Here is a 16,340-nt window from a genome sequence, read left to right on the forward strand (position 1 = left end):
TTTTGACATCCATTTGAGTGGTAAATATTTCTCCACCCCCTCATTTTCAATCTGTAGGTGCCCTTAGGTCTAAAATGAGTCTCTTTTAGGCAGCATAGAAATGAGTCTTATTTTGTTTTGTTTTGTTCTTTATCCATTCTGACACTGTATGTCTTTTGATTGGAGCATTTAGTCCATTAACATTCAAAATAATTACTGATAGATATGTATTTATTGCCATTTTGTTGCTTGTTTCATGCTTATTTCTGGAGATTTTCTCTGATCCTTTCTTGTCTTTGTCACTGTTAGTCTCTCCTTTGCACTCAGATTCCCCTATTTCTTGCAGGGCTGGTTTGGTGGTCACAAACTCCTTTAGTTTTAGTTTGGGAACTCTTTATCTCTCCTTCCACTCTGAATGAGAGCTTTGCTGGATAGATTATTCTTGGCTGCAGGTTTTTCCCATTCAGCACATTGAATATATCATGGCCCTCCCTTCTAGCTTGCCAAGTTTCTGTTGAGAAATCCCCAGCTAGCCTTATAGGTTTTCCCTTATAAGTTATGGACTTCTTTTGTCTTGCTGCTTTTAAAATTTTTATCACTATTCTTTGCAAATTTAATTACAATACGTCTTGGTGTTGGCCTGCTTTTATTGATTTTGATGACGGTTCTCTGTGCCTCCTGGATCTGGATGATTGTTTCCTTCCCCAGAGTAGGGAAGTTTTCAGCTATTATTTCCTCAAATATATTTTCTTCTCTCTTTTCTGTTTTTCTTCTGGGACTCCTGTAATATGAATATTATTACATTTGATGGAGTCACTGAGTTTCCTAAGTCTAATTTCATGTTGTACAATTCTTTCTCTCTTTTGTTTGGCTTCATTATTGTTTATTATTTTGTCTTCTAGGTCACTAATTCATTCCTCTGCTTCCTCCAGCTTACTGTTTATTTCATCAAGTCTGTTTCCAATCTCTCTTATTTCACTCTTCACCTCTGATTGATTCCTTTTAAATTCTTTTATCTTAGTGGTAATGGTCTCACTGATGTCTTCTATTCTTTTTTCAAGCCCAGTGAGTATCCTTATGATTATTGCCTTAAATTCTCCATCAGGCATGTTACTTATATGTTTCACTTATGTTTCACTTGAATCTATGGCCATGGCCTTATCTTGTTTTTACTTGGGAAAAATTCCTCTGTCTTGGCATTTTGTCTAAATCTCTGCCTTCTTCTTTGTGTTTTAAAAGACAGTTATGTCTCCTACTTCTGAATGTAATGGCCTTATGAAGAAGAGGTCATAGAGTGTCCAGGGCCTGGTGCTTCAGTGAGTGTTTCTGGTGTACACTGTGTGTGCTCTGCTGTTGTATTTTGGCTGTTCTAGCCTGCCAAGGCTCTCCCTGCCTACTGTGGGTAGTGTTTGGTCCTTGGCCTGAATGTGGCAACTTTTAACTACATGAGACCTGTACAGAACCCTCCAGTCAGGAGATGTGGTGTGGGCAAGGTTTTGTGCTGTTTTTCCAGGAAAGGGCCCACTGCATTGGGACTGAGAAGGGCAGTCCCACCAGAGCACAGAGGGGGTGGGGCTTGTGATAAACAAGTTAGGCAGCCAGTGTCCTCTCTGAGCTGCTTCCATCAGGTGGCCCTGTGTTTATGCTGGGGAGTAGCAGGGGAAAATGATGCCAGTAAGCTCTTTTGTTCCTGGAGAGGTGTATTATAAATAAAGACTTAGTTTTGATATTTCCTTTTGTTGGCTATAAATTTTTCAAGTATAGGAAAGTATCAAGGTATGGGCACCTGGGTGGCTCAGTTGGTTAAGCGACTGCCTTCAGCTCAGGTCATGATCCTGGAGTCCTGGGACTGAGTCCCACATCAGGCTCCCTGCTCAGCAGGGAGTCTGCTTCTCCCTCTGACCCTCTCCCCTCTCATGCTCTCTCTCTCTCTCAAGTAAATAAATAAAATCTTAAAAAAAAAGAAAAGTACCAAAGTAAAAGCAAGCACCAACCACAAGCAAGCCATGATAATGTTTTTGTATATTTTCAATGAGACCTTTTACTCCACATATTTCTACCATATGAAACCATCCTACACATATACTTTTGTATCCTATGTTTTTCATTTATATTTTAATGTAAGCATTCCCTTATGTTATACATTATTTTTTTAGATTGTGGTAAAAACATGTGGTAAAACATATGTGGTAAAAACACATAACAAAATGTATCATCTTAACACAATACACCATTTTTTTAGAAAGAATTTATTTATTTATTTGACAGAGATCACAAGTAGGCAGAGAGGCAGGCAGAGAGAGATGGAGAAGCAGGCTCCCTGCTGAGCAGAAAGCCTGATGTGGGACTCAATCCCAGGACACTGGGATCATGACCTGAGCCAAAAGCAGAGGCTTTAACCCACTGAGCCACCCAGACACCCCCACAATACACTATTTTTAATGATTATAAAATGTTACTAAACAAACACAGCACATTTCTCCATTGTTGGAAATTTGGAATGTTTCAAATTTTTCACTGTTAACAATGACTCTGCAATTAACACACTTGTAAGAAATATTTGTCCAGGGGCACCCTGGGAGCCTGCTTCCCCCCACCTCTCTCTCCTGCCTCTCTGCCTGCTTGTGATCTCTGTCTGTCAAATAAATAAATAAAATCTTAAAAAAAAAAAAAAAGAAATATTTGTCCACATTCAACTTATTTTCTTAGGCTAGATTTCTAAAGTAGAATTACAGGTCAAAGAACATGGTTATTTTATTTTATTTTCAAAGATTTTATTTATTTATTTGACAGAGAGAGACATGGAGAGAGAGGAAACACAAGCAGGAGGAACGAGAGAGGGAAAAGCAGGCTTCCCGCTGAGCAGGGAGACTGATGGGCCCTAATCCCAGGACTCTGAGATCTTGACCTGAGCCCAAGGCAGCTGCTTAAAGACTGAGCCACCCAGGTGCCCAGAACATGATTATTTTAAAGCCCTTTTTATATATATCCAAATTATCCCAGGACTCTGGGATCATGACCTAAGCCGAAGGCAGAGGCTTTAACCCACTGAGCCACACAGGTGCCCCTCTCCAGCATTTTTAAATTGCCCTTCGTGTAAGCCAAGTAGGTTCTCATGGCCAGGAGAAAATCCAGGCCAAGAATCTGCAGCATTAGAAATAAGTGGTCTTCACCGTGCAAGGACAAATGCTGAGTAGAAGCAAGAAGGGCACCAATAGCTACAGAAATCTGCTGTAGAAACTAAAATTATTCAAATAGGTACTTGTCTTGATTACATGAGAAACTCAATGAATTCAGTCATACAAAAAAAAGATAAATTCCTCGTGTTAGAAATTAACAACTTAAATCAAAATTATATCATTGCATTAATTTTTTTTAAAGATTTTATTTATTTATTTGACAGAGAGAAATCACAAGTAAGCAGAGAGGCAGGCAGAGAGAGAGGAGGAAGCAGGCTCCCTGCTGAGCAGAAAGCCCTATGTGGGGCTCGAACCCAGGACCCTGAGATCATGACCTGAGCCAAAGGCAGTGGCCTAACCCACTGAGCCACCCAGGCGCCCCATCATTGCATTAATTTTTAATACCATATATAAATGGTGAACTGGAGACTCTGAAAGTACACATTTTTATCTAGATTATATATTCAAAATTGCATTTAGATTTCTGTTGATGCAAAATAAGTCACATTGGAACTTCAAAAGCAGCAACATTTTTCCTGAAGAAACAAGGGAATAGTTTTAGATCTATGTGTGATCTATTTTTTTGCTTGCTCCATCAATTTAATATTAATAGATGCTCTTAGGTTAGCCCAAAAAAGTCCACGTTTGCTCTTCTCCTTGGGCCATTCCAAGTAAGTCCTTTGTGCCATGAGATTTTTGAGCTTGTGATAGTTGCTAGGGATGGAATACTGTGGAATAGGTTCTAGCAAGATCAAGATTAAGTTATCAAAACCTTCATGAAAGAGATTATGGTGGGCAAAGTAGAGTTCATAATGGCACCACTCACTCTGGACAAAGTTAGGTGACAAAACAAAGATGGACTTGTAACTTTTCTCAATGCAGTTTATGATATTTTCCACGATGCTCTTGCCAGGAACAAAGCTTCTCTCATGAAGACAAATCCTTATATCTTCTTTTTCTAGGTTTGGTAGTAATTCACTCTTCACCCAGGCCGAATCATGCCCACTATATGAAATAAAAGCATGGAACTGGAGGGTTCTTTGGAGTTCTTCTAAAGGTATGTTCCTTGCCCTGCGCCGGGTCTGGGTCCACTGACACACCATCCTGAGATACCAGGGCAGATCAAAGTAGATACAGAGGGCGGTCACAGTAGCAGTCAACACCAGCATAGTGACCCCAATGGTAATAAGCAGCAGAGTTGTGTTGCAGGATAACTGAGACACGTGAAAGTCCTTCAGCAGGGTTCCCTTGTAGTTTTCTGGATAGTCACACTTGTAAGAATCAGGCCAACCTTCTACTACTTCACGGGATACTTGGCCTAGACTTTGGACAAATTCTCTTAGTTCACATGTACATTGGAATGGATTATTCCCTGCTCTTATGGACCTAATCTTCTGGCAGCTCTGGAAGAAATCAGCTGATGGGTTGGAAATTGAATTAGAATCAATGATCAGTACAGAAAGGCTGCTAAAAGCACCACAGTCTGGAAGGTGGGCTAAAGAATTGGAAGCAACATTGAGTTCTTGCAAAGCTTCTAGTTTCATGATTCGTTTAGGAATGCTCCTTATTCTGTTATTGTGAAGATCAAGTTTCCTGACCTTGGGAGGTAAACATCTGAAAACAGAGTCAGTAAGTATATTTGAAGACATATTTAAATTCAATAAACTTCCAGTCCAAATGCAATTTCCTTCATTTTCATCATAACTTAGAGAATTGTGGCTAATATCCAATTGTTGTAGAGACTTCATCTTCTTGGTCATATTAACTATACTTACAAGTTCTCTTAATTGATTCATTTGTAAATTAAGTGTCTTCAGTTTAACCAAGTTTCCACAATTTTTAAAAACCATGTCTGTTAAGAGATTATTAGAAAAATCCAAATACAGAAATGGGCTAATTTGGGATGGGCAAACCATGTGTACCATGTGTGTATCAGACACTGTGAAATTTTGGATGTTCATATTTGAAAGGATTTCATAGATATAACTTTGTGGCAAAGAGAACGCATCACTGACAACATGGTGTATAGATAAGGCCTTCAGTGAAGTGTTAGAATAATCAAAATATCTTAAGTCAGGTTTACCCTGTAGTTTTACATTTGAAATTGAGAAATACTCTATGCTTGTATGCCAAACCAACTGGAGGATCATAATGAAAAAATTCCAAGTTGTTTCAATGTTGTTTAAAGTAAGATTTGATAACCTTGAATTCTTTTGAAGTTTTGACAGAACATCCTGGAAATAAGAACATCCATTATCATCTAGCACACATTTGATATTAGATAGTTCCAGACTTACTGCTGTGCTGACTGATACATCCAAAGTAAAACTGAATTCCTTTCTTCTGGGGAAAACAACGTGTAGACTTTCTGTGTTAAGGTTGTGAAGGCTCTCAGGGTCTTCTTTTTCCCCATAAGTGTCTCCTAAGACCAGTAAAACCTTATTTATATGCAGAGGAGCAATTAGTAGCACACTAGATTTTTGTAATCGTGTGGCACTTAATCCCAGAAATTCTAGTTGAGACATGTTGACAAATTCTTTGCATATGGGCAAATGATCAAATGCATTAAACGAGAGGTCTAAGTGCTTGAGGTTCACGGTAGGATGGCAAGAAATCTTCCCCAACTCATTGTGGGACAAATCCAAGTATTCCAGTTCCTGGTTGAATTTGAAAACACTGATATCAAGATATTGAATTCTATTATGAGAAACTACCAAAATCCTCAGCTTTGATAGTGATAGGATGTCAGAAGTGTGAAGCTCAGATATATAATTTTGTGATATATCTAAGATTGTTGTTTTCAAGGATAGGTCTTTGGGAACATGAAAGAGACCAGTTTTTGATCTGTTAACTAGAAATTCACTTTCATCAGACAGTTGGGTTCTGGTCTCAAATATTAACATGAAGATTATGGCAAAATGGAAGATGCTAGAATTAGTTCTCATCATTTTGTAAGACCAGACATTCCTAAGTGTAGTTGCTATTCCTCAGACCATCTCCATACAGGTACAGATCCTTAAAAAAAAACAAAACAAAACAAAACACTTTAAATAACTGTATGAAACTAGGCATCGCTGACATTAAACATTTTTTCCTAGACTCATGAAATGAAGCCTGTTCCTTGGACTCCAAGTTCCTTGGAGTCACATAACTGAAAGGAGGGATATATACCTATTGATAAACAACTATACCACCTCTAATCAAATAACCTTTAATATGGAAGGTGTAATGGGTAGAATGGTGGCTTCACCCAAAAGATAATTCCACCTTTTAATTGTCCTATTCATCACAAACTGTGACTATTACCTAATCTGGGAAGAGGGTCTTTGTAGAAATAATGAGGTTAAGGATCTTTAGATGAGGAGATCATCCTGAGTTATCCAGGTGGCCTTTAAATCCAGTGACAAGTGTTGTTGTTTTTTTTTAAGATTTTATTTATTTATTTGACAGAGAGAGACCATAAGAAGGCAGAGAGGCAGGCAGAGAGAGAGGAAGGGAAGCAGGCTCCCTGCTGAGAAGAGAGCCGGATGTGTGGCTTGATCCCAGGACCCTGGGATCATGACCTGAGCTGAAGGCAGAGGCTTTAACCCACTGAGCCACTTAGGCGCCCCCAGTGACAAGTGTTCTTACAAGAGAAAGACAGAGGGATATTTGATGGAGACAACAGAGACACAGAGAAGGCCATCTGAAGAAGGAGGCAGAGATTGGAGCAGATGCAGTGCAAACCAAGGAATACTGATAGCTACTGGAAGCTGGAAGAGGCTTTACGGAGAGTTTAGTGCTACCAACACCTTGATTTTAGACTTCTGGTCTCCAGAACCATGAGAGAATACATTTCTGTTGTATTTTAGCCACCAAGTTTATGTAACTTGTTACAGCAGCCACAGGAAACTAATACATATGGTTTTATGTATTTATGGAAAGTCCACTGAGCCCAACCCTCCCAAGATCATATAGAACTCAAACTAGGATTCACAGCCAGTGTATTTTCTACCTTTGACATGTACCACCTCATGGCTCTCTTAAGAGTTCCTTTCCCATGAGGTTGAGTTCAAACTCTTCTTGCATTACCTTTTATTACTTACATGTGATTTCACACCTAACTTTGGTCTTATTCAAAAGGTAATTAGATCATGATAAATGGTCTCTCAGAAATCCCATTTATTCATCCATTTATTTATTCAACCACTTTGTATTGATAATCTACTGGCCTTGTTTTAGGAACTAGAGATAAAGCCGTGAACAAAATAAAGCCCTAATTCTCAGGGAGCTTATTATCTAGTGGCAAGATGGAAAAATAGATGACTACAGGTAATTTCATGTAGTATTAAATATTATATAGAAAATTTAAGCAGAGGGGCACCTGGGTGGTTCCATCGGTTGAACACCCAACTCTTGGTTTTTGGCTCAGGTTGTGGGATTCAGCCCCACATTGGTCTCTGTGCTTAGGATGGAACCTGCTTAAGAGTCTTTCCCTCTCCTCTCTGTCTGCTCTCCCCTCACTCCACCTTGCACATGTTCTCTGCAAAAAAAAAAAAAAAAAAGGAAGAAGAAAAATTAAACAGAGTAAATGAATCAAGAATAATGGTCGGCATATAACAGTGGTTGGTGGATTTTTTAGACTGATCGGTCAGAGTTCTAGGACTTTCTGAGAAAATGCCATTGTGGTGTAAACCAGTATGGAGTGAATGAGTCATCTATGAGAAGATCTTTGGGGAAAGCATTTCTGACAGAGAGAAAGGCCAGTGCAAATGTCCTGAGGCGCAGCTGAGGCTGGCTTATCTGAGGCACAGTAAAGTGATCAATGTTAGTATGGAGTGAGTGAAGATGAGAGGAAGTAGAGGCAAGATTGTTCAAGGTGCAGATCATTGCAAGGAGTTGGGATTCTTGTCTGAGAGTCAGGAGGGAATGGGGAGCACTGAAACATTTCAATGATAGGAGTAGTTTCCTTCTCTTCAGAAAAATTTTGTTCATCCATTCATCAAATAGGTATCTATTCTCTATGAAGTGCTAGATATCATTCTAGGTTATGCTTATTGCACTAGTTTTCAACCCACTATAGCCCAGATACTATTTTGTTATCAAGATTCTAATGACATGGGAGACCAGGGGGAGTTGTGTTGGGATGAACCCTAGAGTATGATCCACACCCCCCTATCCCAACCCCTATTCCACCCTCCCCTTTCAGCCGGGGCTACATAGCTACAGGGGTCTTTCAGGGAACTTACTCAATCTCTTGGAGCTGCATTAGACAGGCAAGCCATCAATATTGGCAAAGAGTCAAATTCCTCTTCACATATCCCCTCACATCTCTCCATGGGCACAAAAGGACCTAAATAATTAAAGTCCCAGAAACAGCCCTAAGTTGTAAAAATTCCTCCAAGGTACACATGCAAACTTATCTAGTATTTGGAGCACTGTTTGGACTTACACTTTTACAGAGGTATCCAATGATGCCTTGGTTATCTTGATTTCTTTGAATATACGAGGGGGCCCAGTAGACCCCTTTCATCACCATTCATGTAAACTCTGTGCAAGGAAAGGAACCCAGCCATTAAAATGCATGTTAAAGAAAGGTGGTATCCAAAAGACACTTGAAAAGATTCTTGACATCACTAATCATCAATGAAATGCAAATCAAAACCACAATGAAATATCACTTTGCACATGTCAGAATGGCTAATAGAAAAAAGATAAGAAATAAAAAGTGTTGGCGAGGATGTGGAGAAAAGAGAATCTTTGTGCACTGTTGGTGGGAATGTACATTGTGCAGCTACTGCGGAAAATAGTACGGAGTTTCCCCAAAAGATAGAAATACCACATTATCCAAGGGCACCTGGGTGGCTAGTTGGTTAAGTGTCTGCCTTTGGCTCAGGTCACAGTCTCAGGGTCCTGGGATCGAGTCCCCACAATGGGCTCCATGCTCAGCAGGGAGTCTGCTTGTCCCTCTGCCCCTTTCCCTGCTCAGTCTGTCTCTCTCTCTTTTCCTCTTCCTTTCTCAAATAAATAAATAAAATCTTTAAAAAGATAAAAAGAAATACCATATGATGCAGTAATCCACTATTGGGTATTTGCCCAAAGAAAATGAAAACGCTATTCTGAAAAGAAATACAGCCCTTTTTTAATTGCAGCATTATTTACAATAGCCAAGATATGGAGGCAACCCAAGTGTCCATTGATAGATGAATGGATAAAGACACACACATACACACACACACACGCACACACACACACAAAAGCACACACACACACACACACACAAATAGAATATTACTTGGCCATTAAAAAGAATGAGATCTTGCCATTTACAACAACATGGATGGACCAAAAGGATATTATGCTAAGTAAAATAAGTCAAACAGATACCATATGATTTCACTTATATGGGAATCTAAAAAACAATACAAAGAAAAGAAAACAGAAAGAGAATCATAAGCACAGAGAACAAACTGGTGGTTGCCAAAGGGAACGGGGTTGGAGGATGGGCAAAACAGCTGAAGAGGAATAAGAGACACCAACTTCCAGTTATAAAATAAATAAGTCACTGGGATGAAACGTACAGTATTAGAACTATAGTCAATAATGTTTTAATAACATTTTATGGTGACAGATGGAAATTGTGCTTATGGTGGGCACAGCTTATTGTATAGAATTGCTGAATCACTAAGTTGTATACCTGAAATTAATATAACATTGTATGTCAAGTATAAAAAAAGAATGTCTACATTTAAAAAAAAAAGTAAAAGTGGCATTTTTATGGCATTGATTATATTTGGCTGAAAGATCCAGAAATTTCCCAATTTATTCTCTCCATCTTCCTGAAAGAGCTACTCATACAAGTGAAAATACTTATGTGAGAATCAGAATAATACCCAATTACTGTCTGGGCCAGTGTCTAATCTCTCAAAACAGAACCAGCTAGTAAAAGCTAAGTTGAAGTAAAAGTGGCTTGGATTTAAGGTTTCACTGGGATTTCTTGACTTATGCCTTAGCTTGAATCCAAATCTGGGGATCTTTCTAACTTCTGGCCAACTCCAGGATTGAAAGTATGCTGTGGTCAGGATAATCAGGAATGGTTCAGGAGATGACAAGAGAGACAAGGAGCACAGACAGGGCCCCATGCACAGACGCAAGTACTTAGCACACAGCGAACCCACCAGAAACAAGATGAAAAAGTTGTCCTTGTCTAATTAAAAACAGCAACTTCCACAAGGGATTTAAATTTATCGTCTATCTTGAGCATTTAAAGAAAGCATGGCTTCACGGGAGCCTGGGTGGCTCAGTCCGTCAAGTGTGTGCTTTCGGCTCAAGTCATAATCTCAGGGTCAGGGGATGGAGCCCCACATTGGACTGTCTGCTCAGCGGGGAGCCTGCTTCTCCCTCTGCCCGCCCCCTGCTTGTGCTCTTTCACTGTTTAAATCTTGAAAAAGAAAATGAGCAACAATTTGGGACATATGGCTCTTACTGAGATCTTGATCTTAAATAAACCAACTAGATATTTTAAGGAGTTAATCTCTGTTAAGTTTTTAAGGAATATAAGTGAAATGAGCAACTACAGTTTGCTTTGAAATATTTGAAATGGGGTTGGAGAGGGCTTTGGATGGGGTTCTAAGCGAAACAAATTACCTATAAATTGATACTTGTTGAAACTAAACAACAGGGATTCATAGTGCCTACTTATATAAAGTTTTGAAATTTTTCATAACATAGAAAATGAAAAACTACAATTTGCTTGGGTTCGTATAACAGCTTTTTTTTTTTTAAGATTTTATTTATTTATTTGACAGAGAGAGATCACAAGTAGACGGAGAGGCAGGCAGAGAGAGAGAGAGAGGGAAGCAGGCTTCTTGCCGAGCAGAGAGCCCGATGTGGGACTCGATCCCAGGACCCTGAGATCATGACCTGAGCCGAAGGCAGCGGCTTAACCCACTGAGCCACCCAGGCGCCCCCGTATAACAGCTTTTTAACCAGTCAGCTAGCCTCCCTCTCCCTCTGTGCCCTCTCTCTGTGTCAAATAAGTAATCATCAATTTAAAGTACTCAGTTTATGAAACCACTTTTATTTCTATGATTAAGAAGTCAAAGTATTGTACACTTGAGGAACTGACTTTTGGGTACTTTAAATTTCATATACCAAACTTGCTAAATGAGCAAAGATCAATTTTTTTTTTTTTAAATCAAAGTCCTGATGGCCAGCTCTGAATCTCCAAACTATTTTACTGCCAACTAAAATGATTATTTGCCAACTTGATTCGTAAAAGAAAGTTTTAATTCAAAAGTATAAAAGTATCTCTGGGTGTGTTTATGTCAATTTTAATGATTAAGATAGATTTGGCGTCACTGTCTACGATACAATACATCAATACATTTGAGTTATCTTTAGTGACTTTGGCATAATCAAATCGGGACTTTGACTTGACTTCTGGATAAAATCCATACAATCAACCCAGCCTATGCAGTTCAGTACCACAAATAGTGACTGCGAGTCTGCACCACACAAGGCCAATGAGCTCTGAGGTCGAAAGGATCAGAACCAGTTCAAGAGCGTTTTGGCTTTATTTCCTATGTGGTTTTGAAAACTTTTGCTTTGTATTGTGAAGATGTACTTACTTTCAATTCTTTTGATTAAATGGGGTGTAGCCTGGGAAACATTTTCTAAATCTACAGTCGCACCTGGCTAGTAGTGCCCCGAAGAGTTTCAGTGGCTTGAGAAAACAGAAAAGAGTGTCTAGTGGGAACAGCCCAGAGAGAAAAATTAAAATCAACCTACCCATAAAAACAAAAAGGGTTGTTTGGTATCACTGTCTCCAGGAGTAATTTATCTATACCCTCCATCTTCCTCATTGGTCTCACTGTAAAGAGAGGAATGGGACCAGTACCACCTGCGACCAACAGCTAGGTGCTCTGTAAGAAAACCGTGAGATGTTGGAGATCCAAATTTCCATCTCCCAGTTCAAATACAGTTCCTGAGCGCATGAGAAGAGGTGTCATCCAAAGAAAAACAAATACACACAAAGAAAAACAAATACACACCAAACACATACACACACACACAAACCCTTTCTCTGAGTTCGGATGAGAAACTGATAAATGCTAATTCAAAACACAGTAAGCACGCCTCAGAAATAATATATTTAGAAAAACACCCCAAGCCCACATGATCTCCTACTTGTAGAGACTTTTAACATTCTTGTGTCCAATAACTAGTTAAACCATTATTTTCTTTTATAGAATTAAAAAAAAAAAGTCACTTACCAACACAACCTGCCCGTCTGTCGCATTGGCAGTCAGTACGAAATTTAAGTACTTCCTCAAACATTCATTTCACTAGGAACTACATTTAAATGCTGGGGGGCAGAGAGAAAAGCTCTTTTATGCCATCTACTGAATCCCACTGAAGTTACATGGTAAGTATAAACTCATTGTCTTCTACTCACATGTAGCATAGGGTCTGGTGAGTTGACTATTAGACCTGTATTTAAATCGAATTTTTATGGCTCTCTATTTCACCCTAGTCAGCTCACTCCGGTCTTGCCTCCCGATCAGTCCACTATTAAAAGTGACTGAGAGAGGAAAGAGGAAGGGTTCAAGATCAAAGTTCCGCTCAGACTCATGGAGAGGGAAGATCATGTGCTGACACAGAATGGATGCCAATCGTGTCTTTTTCTTTGAGAAATTGGTTTTCAGAGAAAATCTGTTTGCTCCAGTTTTTTGCCATTGATATTTTCAAACTTTCTTCAGAAAGTGATTTTTCAAAACTCCATTATGAAGGGGTGCCTGGGTGGCTCAGTGGGTTAAAGCCTCTGCCTTCGGCTCAGGTCATGATCCCAGGGTCCTGGGATCGAGCCCCACATCGGGCTCTCTGCTCAGCAGGGAGCCTGCTTCCCTCTCGCTCTGCCTATCTCTGTATGTGAAATAAATTTTTAAAAAAATCTTTTTAAACCTCCCATTATGAAAGACTGTGCTATCTATCAGTCTCTTTTGTCCGGGAAGGTCTAAGACACCTCCTTTGGGTTATTTACCTGCACGCTGAGGAAACCATTCTGACAGCTCCACTCTTTTAAAATAGCAACAATAACAACAGACGGGCCAACAAAGCCCAGAAATGCCCACTGTCTGCCCCAGAACTTGTCCCCAGCCAAGGACTCCATGATGTGCCATCGTAGACTGGATACAACTTCTTGCTATAATCAGCTTTTTCTTCCACAGTGAGCAAGGCCAACTTCCCTCTCTGTCACTCTCTCTGTGTTTCTCTCTACCCCCCCCCCACAACTTAATAAGGGAAATGTGTCTATAAATATATTTCTGAAACTGAAAGAATGAACCTCCTTCTCCTCCATGTCAACCGTTTCTTCTCTCAGACCCCTAACAGGAGATGAGAGTCCTCTTTGACTAAGAATTCAGCTTCTGGCTCCCAAGGATATTTGACTTTGTGAACCGGGTCTAGAGACGGGGCACTTGAGCGTTCTAGAGTCCTGTAACTCCTCCCCCCCATTCTCAGGTGCCCACCTGTTTCTTTCTTTCCTCCATGTTGTCATAGGATGAACACACTTGGAATCGTGTCTACTTGGAATCGTGCATGGACCCACATGTCCTTAAAAAACCTTTAATATTCTCAAAAGCAGTTGAAGTAGTCCTAGCCATCCTGCCATTACCTCACCCTCACAGGAAACAGAGCCAACTGGCCAGTCTGAGCTCTTGAATGACTTTGTGGAGTAGATACTACTACCTATCCTAGACCTCCAGATTCTATTTGACTTACATTTAAGAAAGAAAGAAACTTGTATCTTATTTAAGCCCCTGTGTTTGAGGTCTCCTCATTCTGTACCTTAGCCAACACAATTATAGAAAAGGACATCTGCCTTTCTACCTCTTACCCCTGGTCCCTACATCAGGTCTGGAAGAGGGAGCAGCAGGAAGTACGTACCTCAGACCGTGTACACCTCCCGTACATGCGCCAAGATTGAGCTATAAGCTCTGCCCATGATATGGAGAAAGGAGATGAGCTTTAGATGGGGATGAAGATTAAAATTTTAAAACTAGATTGCAATATTAATACCTCAAAAGGACAAGAGAGCTTTGAAATCTGCTCATCACTGGGAGGTTAGAAGGGAAGAATTTCAGAATCCAGTTGGCTGAATGGGGAAAAATAAAAACTACATATTTACACGTGACTCTCTTGAGACTTCTCATAAACCAACGTTAAGTAAAAACTTCTAAGTCCCTATGGCTGGGGTGCTGGGTGGCTCAGTCAATTAAGCATCTGGCTCTTGGTTTTGGCTCAGGTCATGATCTCGGGGTGGTGGGATTGAACCCCATATGGGGCTCTGCACTCAGCATGGAGTCTGCTTGGGATTCCCTCTTTTCCTCTGTCTCAGCCTCTCCCTCTGTTCTCTCTCTCTCTCTCTCAAAATAAATAAATACGTCTTAAAAAAAAAAAAAAGTTCCTGTGATTTTGGACTTCTGGCCTCTGAAACTGTGACAGAGTCAATTTCTGGTGTTTTGAGCTACCCAGTCTGCACTATTTGGTTATGGCAGTCCTAGGAGACAAACACATCCAGGAAGGCTGCCAGGTGGATGTTTTCTTTGCTCACAGCTCCCTTTCAATTCCAACTTTGTGTCTACTGTGCCCTCCTCTTGAAGGGCCACCCCAGCCAAAGGCTGAGGGCCTCTTTGCTGCCCCAGCCTGGCCCAAAACCTTTCAAGCCAGCAGCACTCCCTAATCATCTTTAGCATTTCCCATTCCTCCTAACCTGTCACCTTATTGAAGTACTTAATTTTTATTCTCATCATGGTGCTAACAACAAAGAGCATATTAAGACAAACTTCTCAAATTGCAGCAGTGGATTTGGAGCAGGTAAATGCACTGAACAAATATGAAGGAAGGGGACATTCTGTTTGCATGGGGTTTTAAGATAAAAATGAGGATTTCAAAGCCATTTTATGCTTATGGCCATTCAGAGCTATTCATTCACCCAGTTAAGTTCTACTAAAGGTCTTCAATGAACCACACTGTTCTTAACACCAGGGATGAGCAGAAAAGAAGGGGCAGATGGTTCTTTTTCTTCTGGAGCTTATATTTTAGTAGACAGAAACAGAAAACAAGTAAACAGGATAACTTAGAGGGTTATGTGTGCTGTAAAGGAAACCAAAGGGAAGCAATGTGCCAGAGTGACTGGGAGGAATGCTTCCTTAGGTTGGGAATTCCAGAAGGTCTCTCTGAGAGATGACATTTAAGCTGAGACACGAATGGCAAGAACAAGCTAGCCATGTTCTGAAGTAAGAATAATCTCAACCAAGAGAGTAACAAGTGCCAGGGGACAGAAGTGGGACTCAATGTGGCGCATTGGAGAAGAGCCAGAGGCAGCTGTAGCTGGAGGGTGGTAGGCAAGGGGAGAGAGGAAAGAGATGCACAGGTGGTTCAGAGTGGAAGGCAGACCATGATGACAGGTCCTGAGGGGCTTGGCTTTTGTTTTAACCATAAGGGGAGGTCATTAGAAGGTTTTAAGCAGGGGAGTAGCTTGATACAACTTATACTTTAAAAACAATCCCTCTGATTGCTGTTTGGAGAATATGTGAGGAAAGAAGAAAAACAAAGAGGCACGTTAGGAGGCCAGAGGTTCTAGATGGATCCTCCACATCATATCTTCTCCCCAATACAAAAGTAGAAGGGACAAAGGAATCCAGACTCATTTTTCTTAGAGATCTGACCCAGAGTGGCAGTTTCCAGCTATATCCCACAACCAGAATTCAGTCACATGTCCACATCAAGCTGCAAGGGAGGCTGGGAAATGTACTCTCTAGCTGGGTTGTCAGGTGCTCCAAAAAACTCACACATTAATTAAATAATGGTGATGACTAAGTCTCCCTCACAAGATTTTTTAATTTATTGGCGTAGTCATCTGTTACAGACCAAATTGTGTCCCCTCCAAGACTGACATGTTGAAGCCCTCACGCCCCAGTACCTTAGAATGCAACTCTGTTTGGAGACAGGGATTTTGCAGAGGTAATTAAGGTTACATGAGGTCATAAGGGTGAGACCCCAATCCCATATGACTGGTGTCCTTATTAGAAGAGGAAGAGACACAGGGGATGTGTACACACAGAGGAAAGGCCATCTGAGGACACAGCAAGAAGGTAGCCATTTGCTAAAACTCTAAGACAACCAGAAATATCCTATTTG

At 40.4% G+C, this 16,340-nt stretch overlaps 1 protein-coding gene across 10 annotated transcripts in view; it reads right to left on the minus strand.

Moving 5' to 3' along the window:
- Positions 1 to 3,554: 3,554 nt before the first annotated feature.
- The window catches only part of LOC125093636 (toll-like receptor 1), a 34,042-nt gene continuing 21,256 nt past the window's right edge, over positions 3,555 to 16,340 (minus strand). For 2 of the 10 annotated variants that reach the window (XM_047719103.1, XM_047719100.1), the window contains exons 2-4: positions 8,590 to 8,687; positions 8,387 to 8,490; positions 3,555 to 6,173 (exon numbers count right to left, since the gene is read on the minus strand). In XM_047719103.1, coding sequence (XP_047575059.1) covers positions 3,734 to 6,106 — 2,373 coding nt within the window. In that variant the 5' untranslated portion in view covers positions 6,107 to 6,173; positions 8,387 to 8,490; positions 8,590 to 8,687 and the 3' untranslated portion in view covers positions 3,555 to 3,733. Of the gene's footprint in view, positions 6,174 to 8,386; positions 8,491 to 8,589; positions 8,770 to 12,412; positions 12,710 to 16,340 lie in introns of those variants that run through there. The other 8 variants (XM_047719108.1, XM_047719105.1, XM_047719102.1 and 5 more) reach the window with 7 other exon arrangements.

Source organism: Lutra lutra, chromosome 2 (assembly GCF_902655055.1).
Source record: "Lutra lutra chromosome 2, mLutLut1.2, whole genome shotgun sequence".
NCBI lineage: Eukaryota > Metazoa > Chordata > Mammalia > Carnivora > Mustelidae > Lutra > Lutra lutra.